The sequence below is a fragment of the Eptatretus burgeri genome, chromosome 7, assembly GCF_056783735.1.
Source record: "Eptatretus burgeri isolate ZD-2024b chromosome 7, Ebu_testis_v1, whole genome shotgun sequence".
Taxonomy (NCBI): domain Eukaryota; kingdom Metazoa; phylum Chordata; class Myxini; order Myxiniformes; family Myxinidae; genus Eptatretus; species Eptatretus burgeri.
In genome coordinates this window covers 81,810,792-81,828,813 of record NC_140967.1, presented here as the reverse complement: position 1 = coordinate 81,828,813, position 18,022 = coordinate 81,810,792, and the positions used below count along the sequence as shown (strand labels likewise).

At 44.4% G+C, this 18,022-nt stretch overlaps 1 protein-coding gene across 2 annotated transcripts in view; it reads left to right on the top strand.

The window, feature by feature from the left end:
• Window positions 1–18,022, top strand: part of COG6 (component of oligomeric golgi complex 6) — a 76,150-nt gene that overhangs the window by 5,133 nt on the left and 52,995 nt on the right. For both annotated transcript variants that reach the window (XM_085889254.1, XM_085889253.1), the window contains exons 3-7: window positions 2,963–3,034; window positions 10,589–10,647; window positions 10,962–11,061; window positions 11,148–11,230; window positions 11,397–11,467. In XM_085889254.1, the coding sequence (XP_085745380.1) occupies window positions 2,963–3,034; window positions 10,589–10,647; window positions 10,962–11,061; window positions 11,148–11,230; window positions 11,397–11,467 (385 nt within the window). The remainder of the gene's footprint in view (window positions 1–2,962; window positions 3,035–10,588; window positions 10,648–10,961; window positions 11,062–11,147; window positions 11,231–11,396; window positions 11,468–18,022) is intronic.

Genomic DNA, 18,022 nt, shown 5'->3' with positions numbered 1-18,022 from the left:
CGACAAATCCAACCTCCTATACCCGATGTTGCACCACAATTTCACAGTTGGCAGTATAAGTAGCTCAGAGCTTTGGTTCTGTGTGAAACCAAGAGTGAAACACAATTTTTAACCTTTTTAAAGTCCATGAAATAATTTATATTGATTAACTTTTACTTTTCTCATCACTCGGGACGGGTACTTTTGCTTGTTGTACACGAGCTTGTGTTTTCCTTCTCCTTTTCTTGGGTCTTTTGAAAGAAGGCCTGTTCCGTATTTATTTATCGCCCTGTCATTCCTTACCCCCCCCCCCCCACATTTATTTTATAATAAACATTTATTTAACTATAAGAAACATCTCGCCTTTTGCCTTCGCGTGCAACCCACCGCCAGTTTCACCTTGCATTTGGGCGATCTTTGGGGAAAGTATTACAATTAATAGAACACAGTAAATTCTAATATCGTTTCAGCATTTGTGGAGGTCTTCAGACCTCTGGCTCAGACGGTCTGCATTACTCTGATGTGACAGTATTACAAGTACCTCTTTTTGTAATACACTTCAAGCTTAAGGCCCGGTCACACCTTGACGTTTTAGCCAACGTATGCCGATTTTTGAATTTTTTTTCTAAAACGCTGGCACACGTTGAATACGTTATGGGTAAGTTTTGATAACATTGAGAGCACGCTGGCATACGTCGTAGTACGTTGCCATACGTCGTTGTACGTTGGCTTTAAACGTTGTACTTTTCGGTTGTCCTCAAATTTTTTCATGCTTGAAATTTCACGACGTATGCCGGCGTATGACTTACACGTTCCGCTACGCTGGCCACAAGTTGTAGGACGTCAACACATGCTACTTGTAAGTTAATCATAAGTTGAGACACGCCGAGGTAATGTTTAGCGTACCCGAAACTTATTTCTAACCTATGATTAACGTGTTGTTGGCACGTTACGCGATTGTTGCCGCACGTCGACAGACGTTACTTTTAAGTTACTCATAGGCTGAAAGACGTCGGTATAATGGATCGTCCTTGCGTCAGCGTCCACAGCCACGGCCAGGACACTTATTTGCAGCATTCTTCAAACTTTTCTTCGGCATGACGAGGATGTTCACACTTCGATGTCTAGCTTGGCTATGATTCCAATTGTCCATCGGCAGCGTCTATTTAAAATAGTCGCGTTTGAGCGTTTTAACACGTTCAGAAGAAACGTTTCAAATTTCCAAAACCCAGCGTCAAAAAAAACAAAACAAAAAAAAAAACAAAGGCGAGTGACAGCAATTAAATCGTTCATTGTAAACAATGAAAATAGCTGAGTGGTACCGTTTAAAAGTCGTTGAGTGTAAAAAAATCCAATTGTTGAGCGCAAGCGTCTACTTTCAATAATGGAGATGCAGCCATTCAAATCGTTGAGTGGCAGCCTATGAACCTACCCGTGGACACGCAGACGCAAGGACGATCCATCATAACCCACACCCTCCCCCTCACACCCACCTACTACTGCCAACATGAACAAACTACTACTAATACTAATACTAATACTAATACTGATACTGATACTGTTACTGCTGACATGGACATCGACTCAAAAAGGACTCGAAAACACTGTTGGGTTCCCCTTTTATGAACACCATTTTTATATACCAATTCCCAAAACCGCTGGGAACACGTCTTTATCTGGCAGTTGTAAGCTAGAAACACATTCATTTTTTTTTGTCGACCGGAAGATGTCATTGGAATGCGTCTACATACGTCGATGTGTGTTGTTGGGACTACGTAAAGAATTGGTTCAAAGCACATCAAACATAAGTTAGAAATAAGTTTCGCGTAAAAAAGACATTACCGCGACGTGTTTCGACTTATGAGTAGCTTATAAGTAGCCTTTGTGGACGTGTGTAAGCGTCCACATATCGTGTGTAAAACTTATCCCCATCGCATGCGAACGTGTGTCATACGCCGAGTACGTCGTAAAATTTTGAACATGTTCAAAATTTCTTGACGTACTCTACTTACTACGACTTATGATAGCGTATTTAGTGTTCTACTCGCGCATACCAAACTTACCCATACCGTATTCGACGTGCCCCAACGTTTTAGACACACTTTTTGTTACGTCGGCATACGCTGGCAAGATCGCCAAGGTGTGACCGCGATTTTGACCCTTCCATTTCTACGGCAGTTATGATTCGAATCGTTGTGCGTCAGCCTTTTAATAGGCTACGTCACGACATCGTCGGCGATGCGTGCAACGCGCTATGCCTAAGTTAGACTATCGTTGGGCATCGGTTGTGTAGGCCGACAACAGGTTCAGCATTCGTTGGTATAAGTTATCTATAACACAACGAAACGTTCTGTGTAGTTACCAATGCGTTATACATAAGACCAAGTCACTATGAATACGTCCGAATCTTTAAAAAAAACATCAAAAGTTCAACGTAAGCCAGCGTTTTACATAAATTTTAACACGTTGCCATCGCTGGCTAAAACATCAAGGTGTGACCGGGCCTTTAGTTTTTGTAAACCAAAGCATACTTGACTGGGTTTAAATTATGAATTCAGCCCTCTATAGTTGCATAATTTACTGAGGTATGGTGTATACACTGATGCTCGTTGTACCACCAGGATGACAGTTAGTAGTTCGTTTATAGCTTGGCTGAGATTCAAACCCAGGCAAGACAGCTCAAAGGCTCGTGCATTGCTCTCGGGTTATCCTGCCAGTCCATGAGTTTGGTCAAATGTATAAACAAAGGTTTAAGTTAAATTGAAGCACCCTCATACAGATTTGCAGTTATTATTGAGCACTTTAGAAAAAAAAAAGTCATAACCAGTCATCGGTACGAAGAGTACATTTTCATAATGGGATGGAAGGACTGTTATCCCAAAAATTTGGACTGCACTTTGCTATATTTTGAAGCTAGCGGAAGTTGCGTCACCACATTGAAGGGGAAATGTAGTGCTTTCATGAAATGATTTATGTTCTGCAGGCATTGGAAGATGTCACTGCTGATGTGGAAGCGATGAACAAGGCCTGCCAAGACATGAGCAACTGCCTTAAGGTCAGTTTATGGTTGCATACTGTGGCTCATTACCCTCGCCAAAGGAGAGGGTATTGCATTTGTGTCCGTTTGTTTGTTTGTTTCTTTGTCCACACAGAACTTTTGTGTTTTTCTCTGCAACTGCTTGTCGGATTGAGATGAAATTTACACCATTTGTGCGACTACTCATGTAGAATGTTTTAATGATGATTATGACGTAATAGATCACGTGGTGTGGTAGCAGTGTTAGAAACCGGTGGACCTCTGTATCTGAAACCGCACCAAGGAAAAAATTAAAGCTTGGCACATAGCAAGTACTCCTCATGTGGAATGAGGGTGATTTTTTTTATGACGTCATAATTGCATATGGAGAACGCCACATCCGATCAGTATGAAAATTTTTGCGGGTCATTTAGGGATAAAATGGTCCACGGAAAAAAAAAAAATTAATGACGTCATCGATCATGTGATTCGGCAGCCTTATTCTTTAAAAAAATTAAAAAGCTTCAAAAATCCTCTCTGAAGTGGCTGAACAGATTGGAGGTGAAATGTTATACATATGACTGCCTGTCCATGAGGAACAAAAGGTTCACACATATGATATCGTACGTCATATGGTTTGGCAGCGATATTGGATTTACCCTAAAACCCATAAAAATACACCACTCAAAAGAAGTCCTGGTGAGGATCTGCAATCTCTGGTTGCTCTTTTTCTTGTTTGTTTCTCTGTCTGTCTGTTTGTCCGCGCAGAACTTTTGTGTTTTTCTTCGCAACCACTTGTCCGATTCAGACGAAATTTTCACCATCGGAGTGACGACTCATGTAGAATGTTTCATTGATAATTATGATGTCGAAGGTCACATGGTGTGGCAGCCATGTTGGAAAATGGAAAAACTTTAGACCTCTGTATCTCTAAAACCGCACGAAGGAAAAAAAATCGAAACTTGGCACATAGCGAGTACTCCTCATGAGGCATGTGATTTTTATGCTGTCATAGGTGCCTTCATCGTGATGTAATAATTGCATATGAAGAATTCTACATCTGATCAGTATGAAAATTTTTGAGGGCCATCTCGGGATAAAATAGTCCAGAGAAAAAAAAAATTGATGATGTCATCGGTCACGTGATTGGCAGCCATATTGTTTTTTTTGTTTGTTTTTTTAAACCTTCAAAAACTTTCTCTGAAGTGGCTGAACAAATCGAGGCAAAACATTACACGGATGATCGCCTACCCATGAACAAAATTTTCACACATGTGATGTCATAGGTCACATGGTTTGGCAGCCATATTGGATTTACCCTAAAAGCTATAAAAAAAAATCTTCTCCAGAATAGCTGGACAGATCGATTGGAAACTTCATGCAAATGTTCCCCAACCCTTGGGGACATCAGGGTATTCACGAATAATTGATGTCACATGGTCTGGCAACCATATTGGATTGAGCAAAAATCTTTTTTTAAACGATTTCCCTTGAACCGCTTGATGAATCGACGTGAAACTTCACAATTGTGATATAATAGTGATGGGGAATATATGTTTTAAATTTCAACCTGATCAAACTCATTGTCTGGCAGCCAGAATTATTTATTTATTTTTTGATCTGGGTTCTTTTTTATTAATTTTATTTTTTGAATAAGGCTCACTTGCCTGTGCCTGGATGGGTTTGAGGGTAGAGGAGTAGCAGCTGAAATGCAAATCCTATCCAGGTTCCTCCTGATGACTTCATCTTTGTTTTTTGCTTGCTTGGTTTTCTTCTGATTACTCCAATGCAGGACTTTACCTATTTGGTGTTCCATTTGATTTAAATTGCATTTACTTTAATCCCATTCTGAATTCAATTGAATAATAATAAACATCATGGGTCAGGGTCAGGTGTCCGATCAAAGCAGTGTTGCATCAAAGCAGGATTTATTGGGACCCGGTCATCGCTGCCAACAGTTATGCAGTGGCTTTAACGGCAGCAAGCGCTTTTCCGCCGTTACAGGTTTCATAATCGTAGTATTGCAGGTTAGTTGGATGTCGTACACAGATATAGACACAAGGAGTAGTGTTCATACAGAAGCTTTCGGCCATTTATTCAATCCCAAAGAAGCTTCGAGAGCTCCGGAAAGCTCCGTGAAACTGGAAAGGAATGTTGTTGTTTTGTGACAACTATACTTCAGAAATGCATTACAGTTCCACTATAAATCAAATACAATAAATCAAACAAACAGGAAACGGACCTCAAATGGCATCGAAATAGGTTATGCAAATGGCATGAATGTACAGTGGGGAGAACAAGTATTTGATACACTGCCGATTTTGCAGGTTTTCCCACTTACAAAGCACGTAGAGGTCTGTAATTTTTATCATAGTGTTGCGAATTCGCACCCGCCGGCGTGCGAACGGACACGTGACTCGAATCGCGGCACGTCGCCCACCGGACGGACAATTCAGTCGTGACCCTCCGGGAACTATCGCCCGGAGCCAGTCACGGGTGGGTCTTTCGACCTCACCACAAGTGTGCCAATCGGCCACCTGCGTAGGATAGGGTTGTTCGCCAAACTCGACCTTCCTAAGTACCCACGCGGATGGTAAACCGGGCGATCGTACCTCGCCGCAGGTCGACTCCGGACATGAGCCGCTTGGGCGGCCCGTTCCGTACTAGCGGGATAACCGAGCGGTGTTATCGTCGACCTCGACGGTTCAGATTAATTACCGGGATCTTGCACCCGCTACGAACCCTTTACGTGAAGCAGGATGGAGAGTCAATGGAGAAAAGACAAAGCGAAACGGGAACAGTTCAACATGCAAGCACTTTATTTACACGACACACGGAGAGCACACATATAGCAATTAAAACAATTATGCACAAAAAGCAAATGTAATACGACCGACTAACGCGTACACACGGCAACACTTATACAGTTCTACTTTACAAGACACGGCGCTATAAGATCCATACAAAAACAAAAGAAAAGGCCACCCTCAAAGACAAGGGGGCAGACGGGGCCTGTGGGCCTTTATGGCGTGGGACTTGGCAGACCGAACGAGTCCCACGAGACCATTGCAGGTTACCTGCACCCTCGCGGTGCGATGGTGGGCGAGCTCTCTCCGGCGCTCCTTGTACGAACGCGCAGGTCCGTGCGACACAGCTGGCAGAGCGGCACCTCCAGTCCGCGTCCCCTCCGCGACGTCCGGACTCTCCACCGACTGCAAGCTCCAATGAGCGGGTCGCTCTACGGACCGCTACTCCAAGACCCAGACGGGCAGAAGACCATGAACCGCCGACTGATACCTACACTCTCACCGACCGCCCTGACCTGACCTCCTCTGACCTGACTTCCTCTGACCTGACTTCCTCTGACCTGACTTCCTCTGACCTGACTTCCTCTGACCTGACTTCCTCTGACCTGACTTCCTCTGACCTGACTTCCTCCTAGCGGCGCCTCCGTGCGCCCTTTTATTTCCCCGGCACCCCGCCCCTCCCTTCGCGGCACGCGGGGGGGGGGGAACATTCCACCAGAGAAATCGGGGCGGGAGTTGAGTTTCCCACCGTCATTCTTGTTTACCAGAAAAATCGGGGCGGGAGTTGAGTTTCCAACCGTCATTCTTGTTTACCAGAGAAACCGGGTGGGAGTTGTTGTTGTTGTTCCCCTTTTGTGTTCGTGGAGATGTTGACGGTTGCTGGCGGAGTGGTGAGGATGGTGTGGTTGTTGAGAGGCAGGTGTGGTTGTGGTTGTTGTGAAGCGGCGTTGTGGTTGGTGGTTGTTGTGTGATGGTGGTTGAGACGTGGTTGTTTCAAAATAAAGATAGAACAGAAAAACGGCTATCTCAAAGCGTCGCAGCCCGAATGGATCACATAAATTCCCTCTAAACAACGGGTTTGGGGCTAACTACACATTTACTTAGAGATATCTCACCTATGGGCCCTGCATGGTGTAATGCGAATTTCCACAGCCGTAACAATAGGTACACTTCAACTGTGAAAGACGGAATATAAAATAAAAATCCGGAAAATCACATTGTATGATTTTTAAACAATTACTTTGCATTTTATTGCATGAAATAAGTATTTGATCACCAACTAACCAGTAAGAATTCTGGCTCTCACAGACCTGTTAGTTTTGTCTTTAAGAATCCCTCCCATTCTCCACTCATTACCTGTATTAACTGCACCTGTTTGAACTCGTTTTCTGCATAAAAGTCAGCTGTTCACACTCAATAAATCAGACTCCAACCTCTCCACAATGGGCAAGACCAGAGAGCTGTCTAAGGACATCAGGGACAAAATTGTAGACTTGCACAAGGCTGGGATGGGCTTCAGGACAATAGGCAAGCAGCTTGGTGAGAAGGCAACAACTGTTGGCGCAATTATTAGAAAATGGAAGAAGTTCAAGATAACAGTCAATCTCCCTCGGTCTGGGGCTCCATGCAAGATCTCACCTCGTGGAGCCTCAATGATCATGAGAAAGGTGAGGGATCAGCCCAGAACTACACGGCAGGACCTGGTCAATGACCTTATAGAGAGCTGGGACCACAGTATCAAAGAAAACAATAAGTAACACTATGCCGTCATGGATTAAAATCCTGCAGCGCACGCAAGGTCCCTCTGCTCAAGCCAGCGCATGTCCAGGCCCGTCTGAAGTTTGCCAATGACCATCTGGATGATCCAGAGGAGGAATGGGAGAAGGTCATGTGATCTGATGAGACCAAAATAGAGCTTTTTGGTTAAAACTCCACTTGCCGTGTTTGGAGGAAGAAGAAGGATGAGTACAACCCCAAGAACACCATCCCAACCATAAAGCATGGAGGTGGAAACATCATTCTTTGAGGATGCTTTTCGGCAAAGGGGAAAGGACGACTGCACCGTATTGAGGGGAGGATGGATGGGGCCATGCATCGTGAGATATTGGCCAACAACCTCCTTCTCTCAACAAGAGCATTGAAGTTGGGGCGTAGCTGGGTCTTCCAGCATGACAACGACCCGAAACACACAGCCAGGGCAACTAAGGAGTGGCTCCGTAAGAAGCATCTCAAGGTCCTGGAGTGGCCTAGCCAGTCTCCAGACCTGAACCCAATAGAAAATCTTTGGAGGGAGCTGAAAGTCTGTGTTGCCCAGCGACAGCCCCGAAACCTGAAGGAGCTGCAGATCTGTATGGAGGAGTGGGCCAAAATCCCTGCTGCAGTCTGTGCAAACCTGGTTAAGAATTATAGGAAACGTCTGATCTCTGTAATTGTAAACAAAGGTTTCTGTACCAAATATTAAGTTCTGTTTTTCTGATGTATCAAATACTTATTTCATGCAATAAAATGCAAATTAATTATTTAAAAATCATACAATGTGATTTTCAGGATTTTTGTTTTAGATTCCGTCTTTCACAGTTGAAGTGTACCTATGATAAAAAATTACAGACCTCTACTTGCTTTGTAAGTGGGAAAACCTGCAAAATTGGCAGTGTATCAAATACTTGTTCTCCCCACTGTACGTGACATGCAATGCATTTACATGAAAATACATACAAAATACATTCCAATCTTTCTTGCTACATGAAGTCTTACAATTAGCGACATAGAGAGCTATACTGATCACTTAAATCCTCCTTAACGAGTGGCGTTTGTATGTAGATAAAACGTAGAATGGGCCTGGTCACACCGATGGCCTTGTGGCTCAATATGAACCTCTCAACGCAGTATAAGCTTTACAACACAATGTGAGCTTCACAGAGTGATGTCAGCTTGCAGCAGCTGTAACCTTCGCAAAAAGCCGAAGCTTTTGGCTTCCCAGAATGCAAAAGCATCCATTCTGAGCAGTGCCCAGACCCTTCTCTCCGAGTTCTGCCCAGAACATCTGCTAGAACATTCATGGTATTGTAAATCTTTACGAACCGACAAATGCCATGACTGACATTACAGTGGCAGTTCTAGTTATGTCTCTTATTAATTACATAACACACCAGTCGACAAACGCCGCACAAAATACATCACACATAACCACACAAACATCACACAAAACAAGTCCTGACGATGGTCTGCAATCTCTGATTGCTCTTTTTCTTGTATCCAGCTTGCTTTAAACTGCTAGTTAATTACGAGTGCACTGATACTGGCTGTTTAATGCTGTTAAGTTTTAAATGCCTTGAGTAGAAGGATGAGCTATCCTTTGTTTTTTATTCTTCTCTTTCTTCTTCCTCTTGCGGCCTTGAATTTAAAGGTGTTGAAGAACTATTCTTCATGGTTGAAAACTCAAAGATGACATATATCACACATGTCCTGTTGGTGTAAAGCATTTGGTATAGTTGTCAACATCCATTAATTTATTATTGATGGGATAACAGTGGTTTTAGCAAGTGGTTCTTGTGGTGTACTGAATAGAAGATGCTTAGCAGGCAGACACGAGCGGGAGAACAGTCGAGCCGGGCTGTGTTGCACAAGCGCGGGCGTACTTTGCCCGCGGCTCTCCTTTATTACGCATTCAGCACACTCACGAGCCGGGCGACTCCAGCATTACTACGACGCCTCAGGCGGCGCGCACACCTTATATTCCTTGCAGATACGATGACCACGACGACCCCTCCTCCCATCATCATGCCCCGCCCTGCATGCCCGCAGGCAACACCACAGTTCTTAGTCTCGCCCCGAAGGGGATGCGAGACTATTCAAACGCCTCTCTCTGTCTGTATGTTTCCACATCTATATATTTCCACTTTAAAAATGTTTTTATCGACAACTGCGAATATTGGAGAGTGCTCGCCAGGTGGCGTAAGCATTCAAGCAAGTACTCCAACCAAACGGTTGATAAGGAATGGCTGGCTTGGCAAGCCATTAGCGATCGCCAATCGGAGATATAAACACCATGCGCCCGTAGATGCCTGGAATGTCAAGCGATGTCCGAATTGGACAAATGAACACTTTTTTTTTTAGCAGTCAGAACGACTGCTGAAGTCATTAAAGAAGTTTAAATTTTGAAATTTGGCTCAGATTAAGAGATTCTAGAGGTTATGGCATGTGCGGGAATTAAATAAAGCTACGAACACTGGTGCCACCATGCGTTTCTAAGCATTGCAATGTATCCAGCGATTCGTAGGTATGATGATCAGGCATTCGATAATATGAGTGAGGAAAGTGGAAAAAACCCCCAAAAAAGGATCATTAAGAAATCGTTGAGGCCTGTTCCAAGTCAAGGCATGGTTGAGCAGGCCAAAAAATATTGTAGTTTCAGATCCCAGCGAGGTAACCCAGGATATTCCGTAAGACCCCATAGAGGGCGAGGTGGCCGAGGATGCGCCTCATAAAGGATAATTAAATAAGGCTGTTGATTATCTTCAAAAGGGGTGTTTTAATAAACCCAAACACCCAATTTTCACTCATGCGCTCCCTTGGAGTTCCCTTGGTATGCGTGAAAAGTTTCAGGCTGCGAGGTTTCATGGTTTTGGAGTCTTGGAGGACACACACACACACACACACACACACACTCACACACATCTACTTGTGTGTGTGTGTGTGTGTGTATATATATATATATATGCATTGCAAATGTTGTTTCATTGTTATAAGGGAAATGTGTAACATATGCATTTTATCATTATTACAGGCCACGAAAGAAGAGACTCAAGGTCTCATTAGCAAGACAACCAAACTCCAGGCAGAGGGGTAAGGGTTTCTACTTTTCTCCTATTTTTATCTCGCTCCTTTGCTGCCCCTCAACATGGGCATTATGACTGCAATTGACAAATCAATACAGTGTATATGGGATTTGAACCTGAGATCCCGGAACCATGAGCCGTGTGCTCAGGTGGAGATGCCTTCCAGTTCAGTGCACAACAGACCGATACAACCCACAAAAGTGAATGCCAAACAGGCAACCATTTAAATTTTTTGTGCTACAGGGGCTTTCTGAAATTTGGATTAATTACTACCATTGGCAGCACATTTATCATTGGTGTTTTACTCCTTTGTATTGGCAGACGGATGTTGGCAGTGCAGGCGGAGGTAGCTGCGGCTTTCCTGGCCAAGTTTCAGTTGCAGCCTAAGGAGGAGCAGGCCTTGCGTGAGCCTGTCACTCAGGTTGTCTATACTTAGAACAAGAGCTGATGATGTGTCACGTGTTAGGGGAGCTATCATTTTAATAAAACAAAGCATTTTCACTGCAGGAGTTTTTTGATGCGTTGGATCGTGTAAAGGCGATTCATGATGACGTAAAGATTCTGCTTCGCTCAAATCAACAAACAGCTGGGTGAGATGCATACAATGATATAATTATGAGTCTTTCAGGAAATTACATTTCTTGTTTATATTTTGTTTGTTGACAAAATGATGAAAAATTTACAGTATGTATGTGAAAATAAAATCCATCATAATGATTGTGCTTCAAAAAAATATTTATCCGTATGCATCCACAGACTGGAGATAATGGAACAGATGGCTCTGCATGAAGAAGCGGCATATGAGCGCCTCTATCGATGGGCCCAGAGTACTGTGCAGTCATATTTTGCATACATTACATTGATGAAAGGCTCATTGAGATGCAGTCATTTACAAGAAGTACTTTTACAATAATTTAGTAATAATACCAATAATTTATTGATTTGCAATATGCCAGTAATCTTTTGTGGAGCTCATAGGTAAATCACAGACAGGACAAAGATATTCGTAGACATCAGTATATTTTGATAACGTTATTGTTAAGATGGAGATTTGTAGATGATGGACAAATGACCATGGTATATGGGATTTGAACCTGGGATCTCAACATCATACGCTAATGATTCCTATGAGAATGCCAAATTCAAAATGAGGCTGAAAAATGTTGATAACCGAGCTAAACTAGAACAGCATTTGGTGGAGTGCATACCTTTGCCAGGCTGAACAGTTTACATTTTTTTTATCCCACTGAGAGACCAGATCTGGATCTGGACATGAACCAAAATCTAATCTGCTTGTTTTTGTCACCTAACCAACTCATCCACCTAGTTTGGTCATAACTTGTCCACAACTTCTTGATATATCTATATATCGTTTTTGGTTCTATCCCTCAATGGTGAAGAATGAAGATTATCTATCTCTCGAAGGAGAAGTGAATTCTTGTAGAAATTTTTCTGTGAGGCTCACTTGGCTGTGCCTGGATGGGTTTGAGGGTTGTGGAGTAGTGGCTGAAACCCAAATCCTGTCCAGATTCCCCCTGATGACTCCATCTTTGCTTTTTGCTTCTTCAGATTACTTCTTGCTCTTCCGTTTCATTAAAAAAATTTGAGGATCCAAATCTGGATTTTAATCAAAATCCAATCAATTCATCCTCATTATATATGTATGTATATTTATGTATGTATGTATACAAATCGTAGGGTCTGTTTGTCTAAAACCAATTTACCCAAGTAGCTACGCGATTTATACTTCGGGGGAAGCCACGCCTTCGGAACGCCTGGTCGAACCAGATTTACTCTACCGGCAGCGGTAGATTCACACTACTGACTACCGCTTTGCCACCTACATTTCTGGCTCGTTGTAGTCGAGCGGGGCCTGCCCAGGACGTCCCAGCTATGATAGACGGATTACCGGGGATGAAACCCCGCTTATTCTCAGACCCGGACCATGCTAGACCAATGCAAGAAGGGACAAACGGACTGAGAACATTTCTAATAAATTTATTAACAGTAAAATAAAGACAAAGGCAAGACTTGGCGCGAATATGCAAGCAGGGAAATATTTACAATAAGCAAAAACACTTACTCAGTTCTACGTAAAAACGGGCCCACACGCAGACACACACACACACACACACACACACACACACACACACACACACACACACACACACACACACACACACACACACACACACACACACACACACACACACACACACACACACACACACACACACACACACACACACACAAAAAAGAAACCCCAGAGTCTTTATTTGACCCTCGCAGCCATGATGAGGGACAAGCTGGGGGTCAGAGTTCGGTGGGTACCTGGTCGTTGGAGGGAAAGCATGCTCTGTAGTGCGGCACCTGCCAAAGGTCGTCAGTGTGGGACTCGTGGCTCATGGCAGAGCTCGCGTGGCGAATAGTCGGGGTCCACAGAACTTCTCTCCCCGTAACAGCCACCGTGAAGAACGAACCAGACTGCTCACAGCCACCGTGAACAAAAAAAACTGCCTGACCCAACCACCGTGAAAACTCCTCCCTACTCAGAGAGTCTCGGAGATATATCTCCTCCCACCACGGGGAGGGGCTCTTGGCGAAAAATGCCTCGCTGTCCACCCCTCATTGGGCAGGGTCCTACGGCCCACCTTTCCAGGGCGGGGCCTTGGCCCCTGCCGGGAAACCCCAACCGCTCTTTCCACGCGGGGTCAAACTTGATGAGTAACAGTATAATGCTGCAATGGTACGTTGGTGGTGCAGCCGGTTGGCGGTGGATCGTGACGGGCCGAGGGGTCATGCAGATGGCTTGTTGGTTGTTAGATGTAAAGATTTAATAACCTAACTAAAAGAAGTCGCAATGCACGTTTTTGATTCTCCCACTAGACAAAAGGAAAGGGATCTGACGACACATGTACTTAATGGGATAACTGACTTTTGGGACCTGTATGTTGAATGCAAATGGTTTCCAGATCCATAATATATATATATATATATATATATATATATATATATATATATATATATATATATATATATATATATATATTTGTTGCGGTTCTCGGAACCGCATGCATACAACAGATAGGTGGCCCAAGACAGTTATTCCATTATTATACGTGTAGATGTTCCGCTAAATAAAAGGAAGGGGACTAACAAGGGAGTGCGTTGTGATGATCTAATAGCTAGGGTTGCTTCAATCATTTTTTCCTTCATTTTATCCCCACTCTTCTTCTTTTCTGATTATTCCTGAGGTAAATCAGCCACGTGTGCCTTGGAGGCCAGCGCGTGTGGCACAGCGGTGGGGAAACAGCAGTGAGTCATGTGGTGTGCTAGTTGGTGCTGGACTGTCGGCTCGGGCTTCCGATGGTCTGGGTAGAATTGCCGATTGCATTAGAAAGGCATGCAAATAAATACCTCTTAAGAGGCTGCACGAATGGTGTTTTTCACGGCACGAGAAACACGGCCAGCACGACGCCCAGGCTGCACGAAACACGTACAGAGGCCAATAAAGCCGAATCCACGCCATGTTGAGCAGGATACGAGTGTGCGGTTAGAATCAGCTTGTTCTTTTTTTAACCTCAATACCCGACGCATGTTGGTGTTCGCCCCGTGCACACGCAAGCGGAGTCGTGTGAACGCGAGTGCTGGCCACGTGCATAATGGCGGAACCGCGCGCACTGTATGGAATGTGCTCGAAAGCAGACACGTACGCCGCTCGTGAAACGTGCATGGATTTATCCATGGCGATGTACCTTCGGTCCTCGCTGGCAGCGGTGGATTCTCCACGGATGGTGAACTTCTTCTCGTCTCTGTGTCTAGCGAGGCTGCGATCGAGCCAGGGAATGTACAGTGCAGGCCACGTTGGCGCACGCGTAACGAGCGCGTTGATCGACGCTGGTTGAATGCCCGAACGGGCATGCAGGACCCTCAATCGGTCACCCGGGGGTTTTTGCAGGATGATTCGCGTGCCAATTTCGGTGTGGGTGATTCTTGTCATCTCGTGGGTTCGGAGCGCAATATTGCCGCTATTTGGGGTGGCCTTGCCAGAAACGAAGTGAGGCGGTTTCCGGCCCAAGCTGGCGGGCCACGTGAGGGGTCGGGACCAATCGGAGCGCCCGATTCGGGTGATGACGTTTGGATTCGGCATGGCCCCTCCCCCCGAGCTGTAGGCCCTATAAAAGTCGGGGCAGTCCCTCTTGCCCGGTCTGTCTGTGTTTTCCTGCTCCTCGACTCCACCTCCTTGTCTCCGCCCACGTCGACACCGCCACGACCCGCCTCCTGCTCCTCGACTCCGCCTCCTCGTCTCCGCCCACACCACGTCGACCCCACCCGCCTACTGCTCCACCCTCGCCCTCTGGACTCTGCCCCTTCTCCACTCAAGGTCCTTCACGAGCAGTCTCCACACGTGCGGCTTGGGCCAGTGGCAACGCGCCCACTGTCGGGTACCGCACCCCGGAGCATCCCCCCCGAAACTTATTGTAGCACGTCGTGCTATTGGGCGCACAGGTACCGAGATCATAGCCTCAACCCCCCCCCCGGTTGCAAAACTCCCTCTTCATCGGGTTCTGTGTCTGTGTGTGAGCGTGTATGTGTGCTGGTGCCTATCTGCTTAAAGGCCCGGTCACACCTTGACGTTTTAGCCAGCGATGGCAACGTATTAAAATGTATGTAAAACGCTGGCTTACGTTGAACTTTTGATGTTTTTTTTTAAAGATTCGGACGTATTCATAGCGACTTGGTCTTATGTATAACGCATTGGTAACGGACACAGAACGTTTCGTTGTGTTATAGATAACTTATACAACGAATGCTGAACCTGTTGTCGGCCTACACAACCGATGTCCAACGATAGTCTAACTTAGGCATAGCGCGTTGCACGCATCGCCGACGATGTCGTGACGTAGCCTATTAAAAGGCTGACGCCCAACGATTCGAATCATAACTGTCGTAGAAATGGAAGTGTCAACATTGCGGTCACACCTTGGCGATCTTGCCAGTGTATGCCGACCTAAGAAAAATGTGTCTAAAACGTTGGGGCACGTCAAATACGGTATGAGTAAGTTTGGTATACGTGAGTAGAACGCTAAAGTACGCTATCATACGTCGTAGTAAGTAGAGTACGTCAAGAAATTTTAAACATGTTCAAAATTTTTGGACGTACTCGGCGTATGACACACGTTTCGCATGCGATGGGGATAAGTTTTACACACGATATGTGGACGCTTACACACGTCCACAAAGGCTACTCATAAGTTGAAACACGTCACGGTAATGTCTTTTTACGCGAAACTTATTTCTAACTTATGTTTGACGTGCTTTGAACCAATTCTTTACGTAGTCCCAACACACATTGACGTATGTAGACGTATTCCAATGACGTCTTCCGGTCGACAAAAAAAATAAATTAACGTGTTTCTAGCTTACAACTGCCATATAAAGACGTGTTCCCAGCGGTTTTGGGAATTGGTATATAAAAATGCTGCTCATAAAAGGGGAACCCAACAGTGTTTTCGAGTCCTTTTTGAGTCGATGTCCATGTCAGCAGTAACAGTATCAGTATCAGTATCAGTATTAGTATTAGTATTAGTCGTAGTTTGTTCATGTTGGCAGTAGTAGGTGAGTGTGAGGGGGAGGGTGTGGGTTATGATGGATCGTCCTTGCGTTTAACGATTTAACGATTTAAATGATAAACTCAACGATTTAAATGATAAACTCAACGATTTAAATGGCTGCATCTCCACTATTGAAAGTAGACGCTTGCGCTCAACAATTGGATTTTTTTTACACTCAACGACTTTTAAACGGTACCACTCAACTATTTTCATTGTTTACTATGAACGATTTAAATTGCTGTCACTCGCCTTTGTTTTTTAACGCTGGGGTTTGGAAATTTGAAGCGTTTCTTCTGAACGTGTTAAAACGCTCAAACTCGACTATTTTAAATAGACGCTGCCGATGGACAATTGGAATCATAGCAAAGCTAGACATCGAAGTGTGAACATCCTCGTCATGCCGAAGAAAAGTTTGAAGAATGCTGCAAATAAGTGTCCTGGCCGTGGCCATGGACGCTGACGCAAGGACGATCCATTATACCGACGTCTTTCAGCCTATGAGTAACTTAAAAGTAACGTCTGTCTGTGTGGCAACGATCGTGTAACGTGCCAACAACACGTTAATCATAGGTTAGAAATAAGTTTCGGGTACGCTAAACATTACCTCGGCGTGTCTCAACTTATGATTAACTTACAAATAGCATGTGTTGACGTCTGTCAACGATCGCAGACCGTGCATACAACTTGTGGCCAGCGTAGCGGAACGTGTGAGTCATACGCCGGCATACGTCGTGAAATTTCAAGCATGAAAAAATTTGAGGACAACCAAAAAGTACAACATTTAAAGCCAACGTACAACGACGTATGGCAGTGTTTTTCAGCGTGCTCTCAATGTTATCAAAACTTACCCATAACGTATTCAACGTGTGCCAGCGTTTTAGAAAAAAAATTCAAAAATCGGCATACGTTGGCTAAAACGTCAAGGTGTGACCGGGCCTTAAGTAAGACTGGAGAAGATTGTTATCATTGTTATTGTTATTATTTCCGCGTTAAGTCTGCTCTGTGTCCCCTTTTGTAAGTTGCCTGTTTATTGTTGCACCACACACTTCTTTCTATCTCTGCACAACACACCCCAATAGATCTCACTGTGCCACATATTTTTCCTCGCCTGCTTGTAAATAAATCATTATTAGGAATGTTCCCTGCTTGTTTTTGTCTTTTCTTTCATTGATCCAGCATGGTCCGAATCCAAGTTTAGCCTGGACTTTATTCCTAATGATCCGTTCCTTTTAGCCGGTACGTCCTTGGCAGTGTCGCTCGGCTGCATCTGATCCGGTAGAGTGATCCGGTTCGGACAAGGCGTACCGAGGGCGTGTTTCCCCGGTAATTAAACCACATGATTAATTAGGTAACCCGATTAACCCATAGACGGAAGGACCCTAGGTCACGCGGTTGAGTTATTGGCATCCACGCTCGGTTAAGCGATCCGCCGCGTCACGGAATTATCCATGTGCGACGGCCTACAATTCCGCGGAGTCTGGTGGGAACCGACATAGCTTCCCCCACCTCGTGGTCTTCTCACCCGACACCCCGGCCCGCAACAATAAATGTGTATATATATATATATATATATATATATATATATATATATATATATATATTATATATATTAAACAAAGTTGGTGATAAAACACATCCTTGCGGAGTACCAGTGTTGCACGTGACAGTCAGAAAATGTAATATCTAAACAAACTTTCTGTTGTCTATCCATCAAAAAAATTGTTGTCCACCTTTACCTGCAATTTCTCCATTGATCTCACACATTTC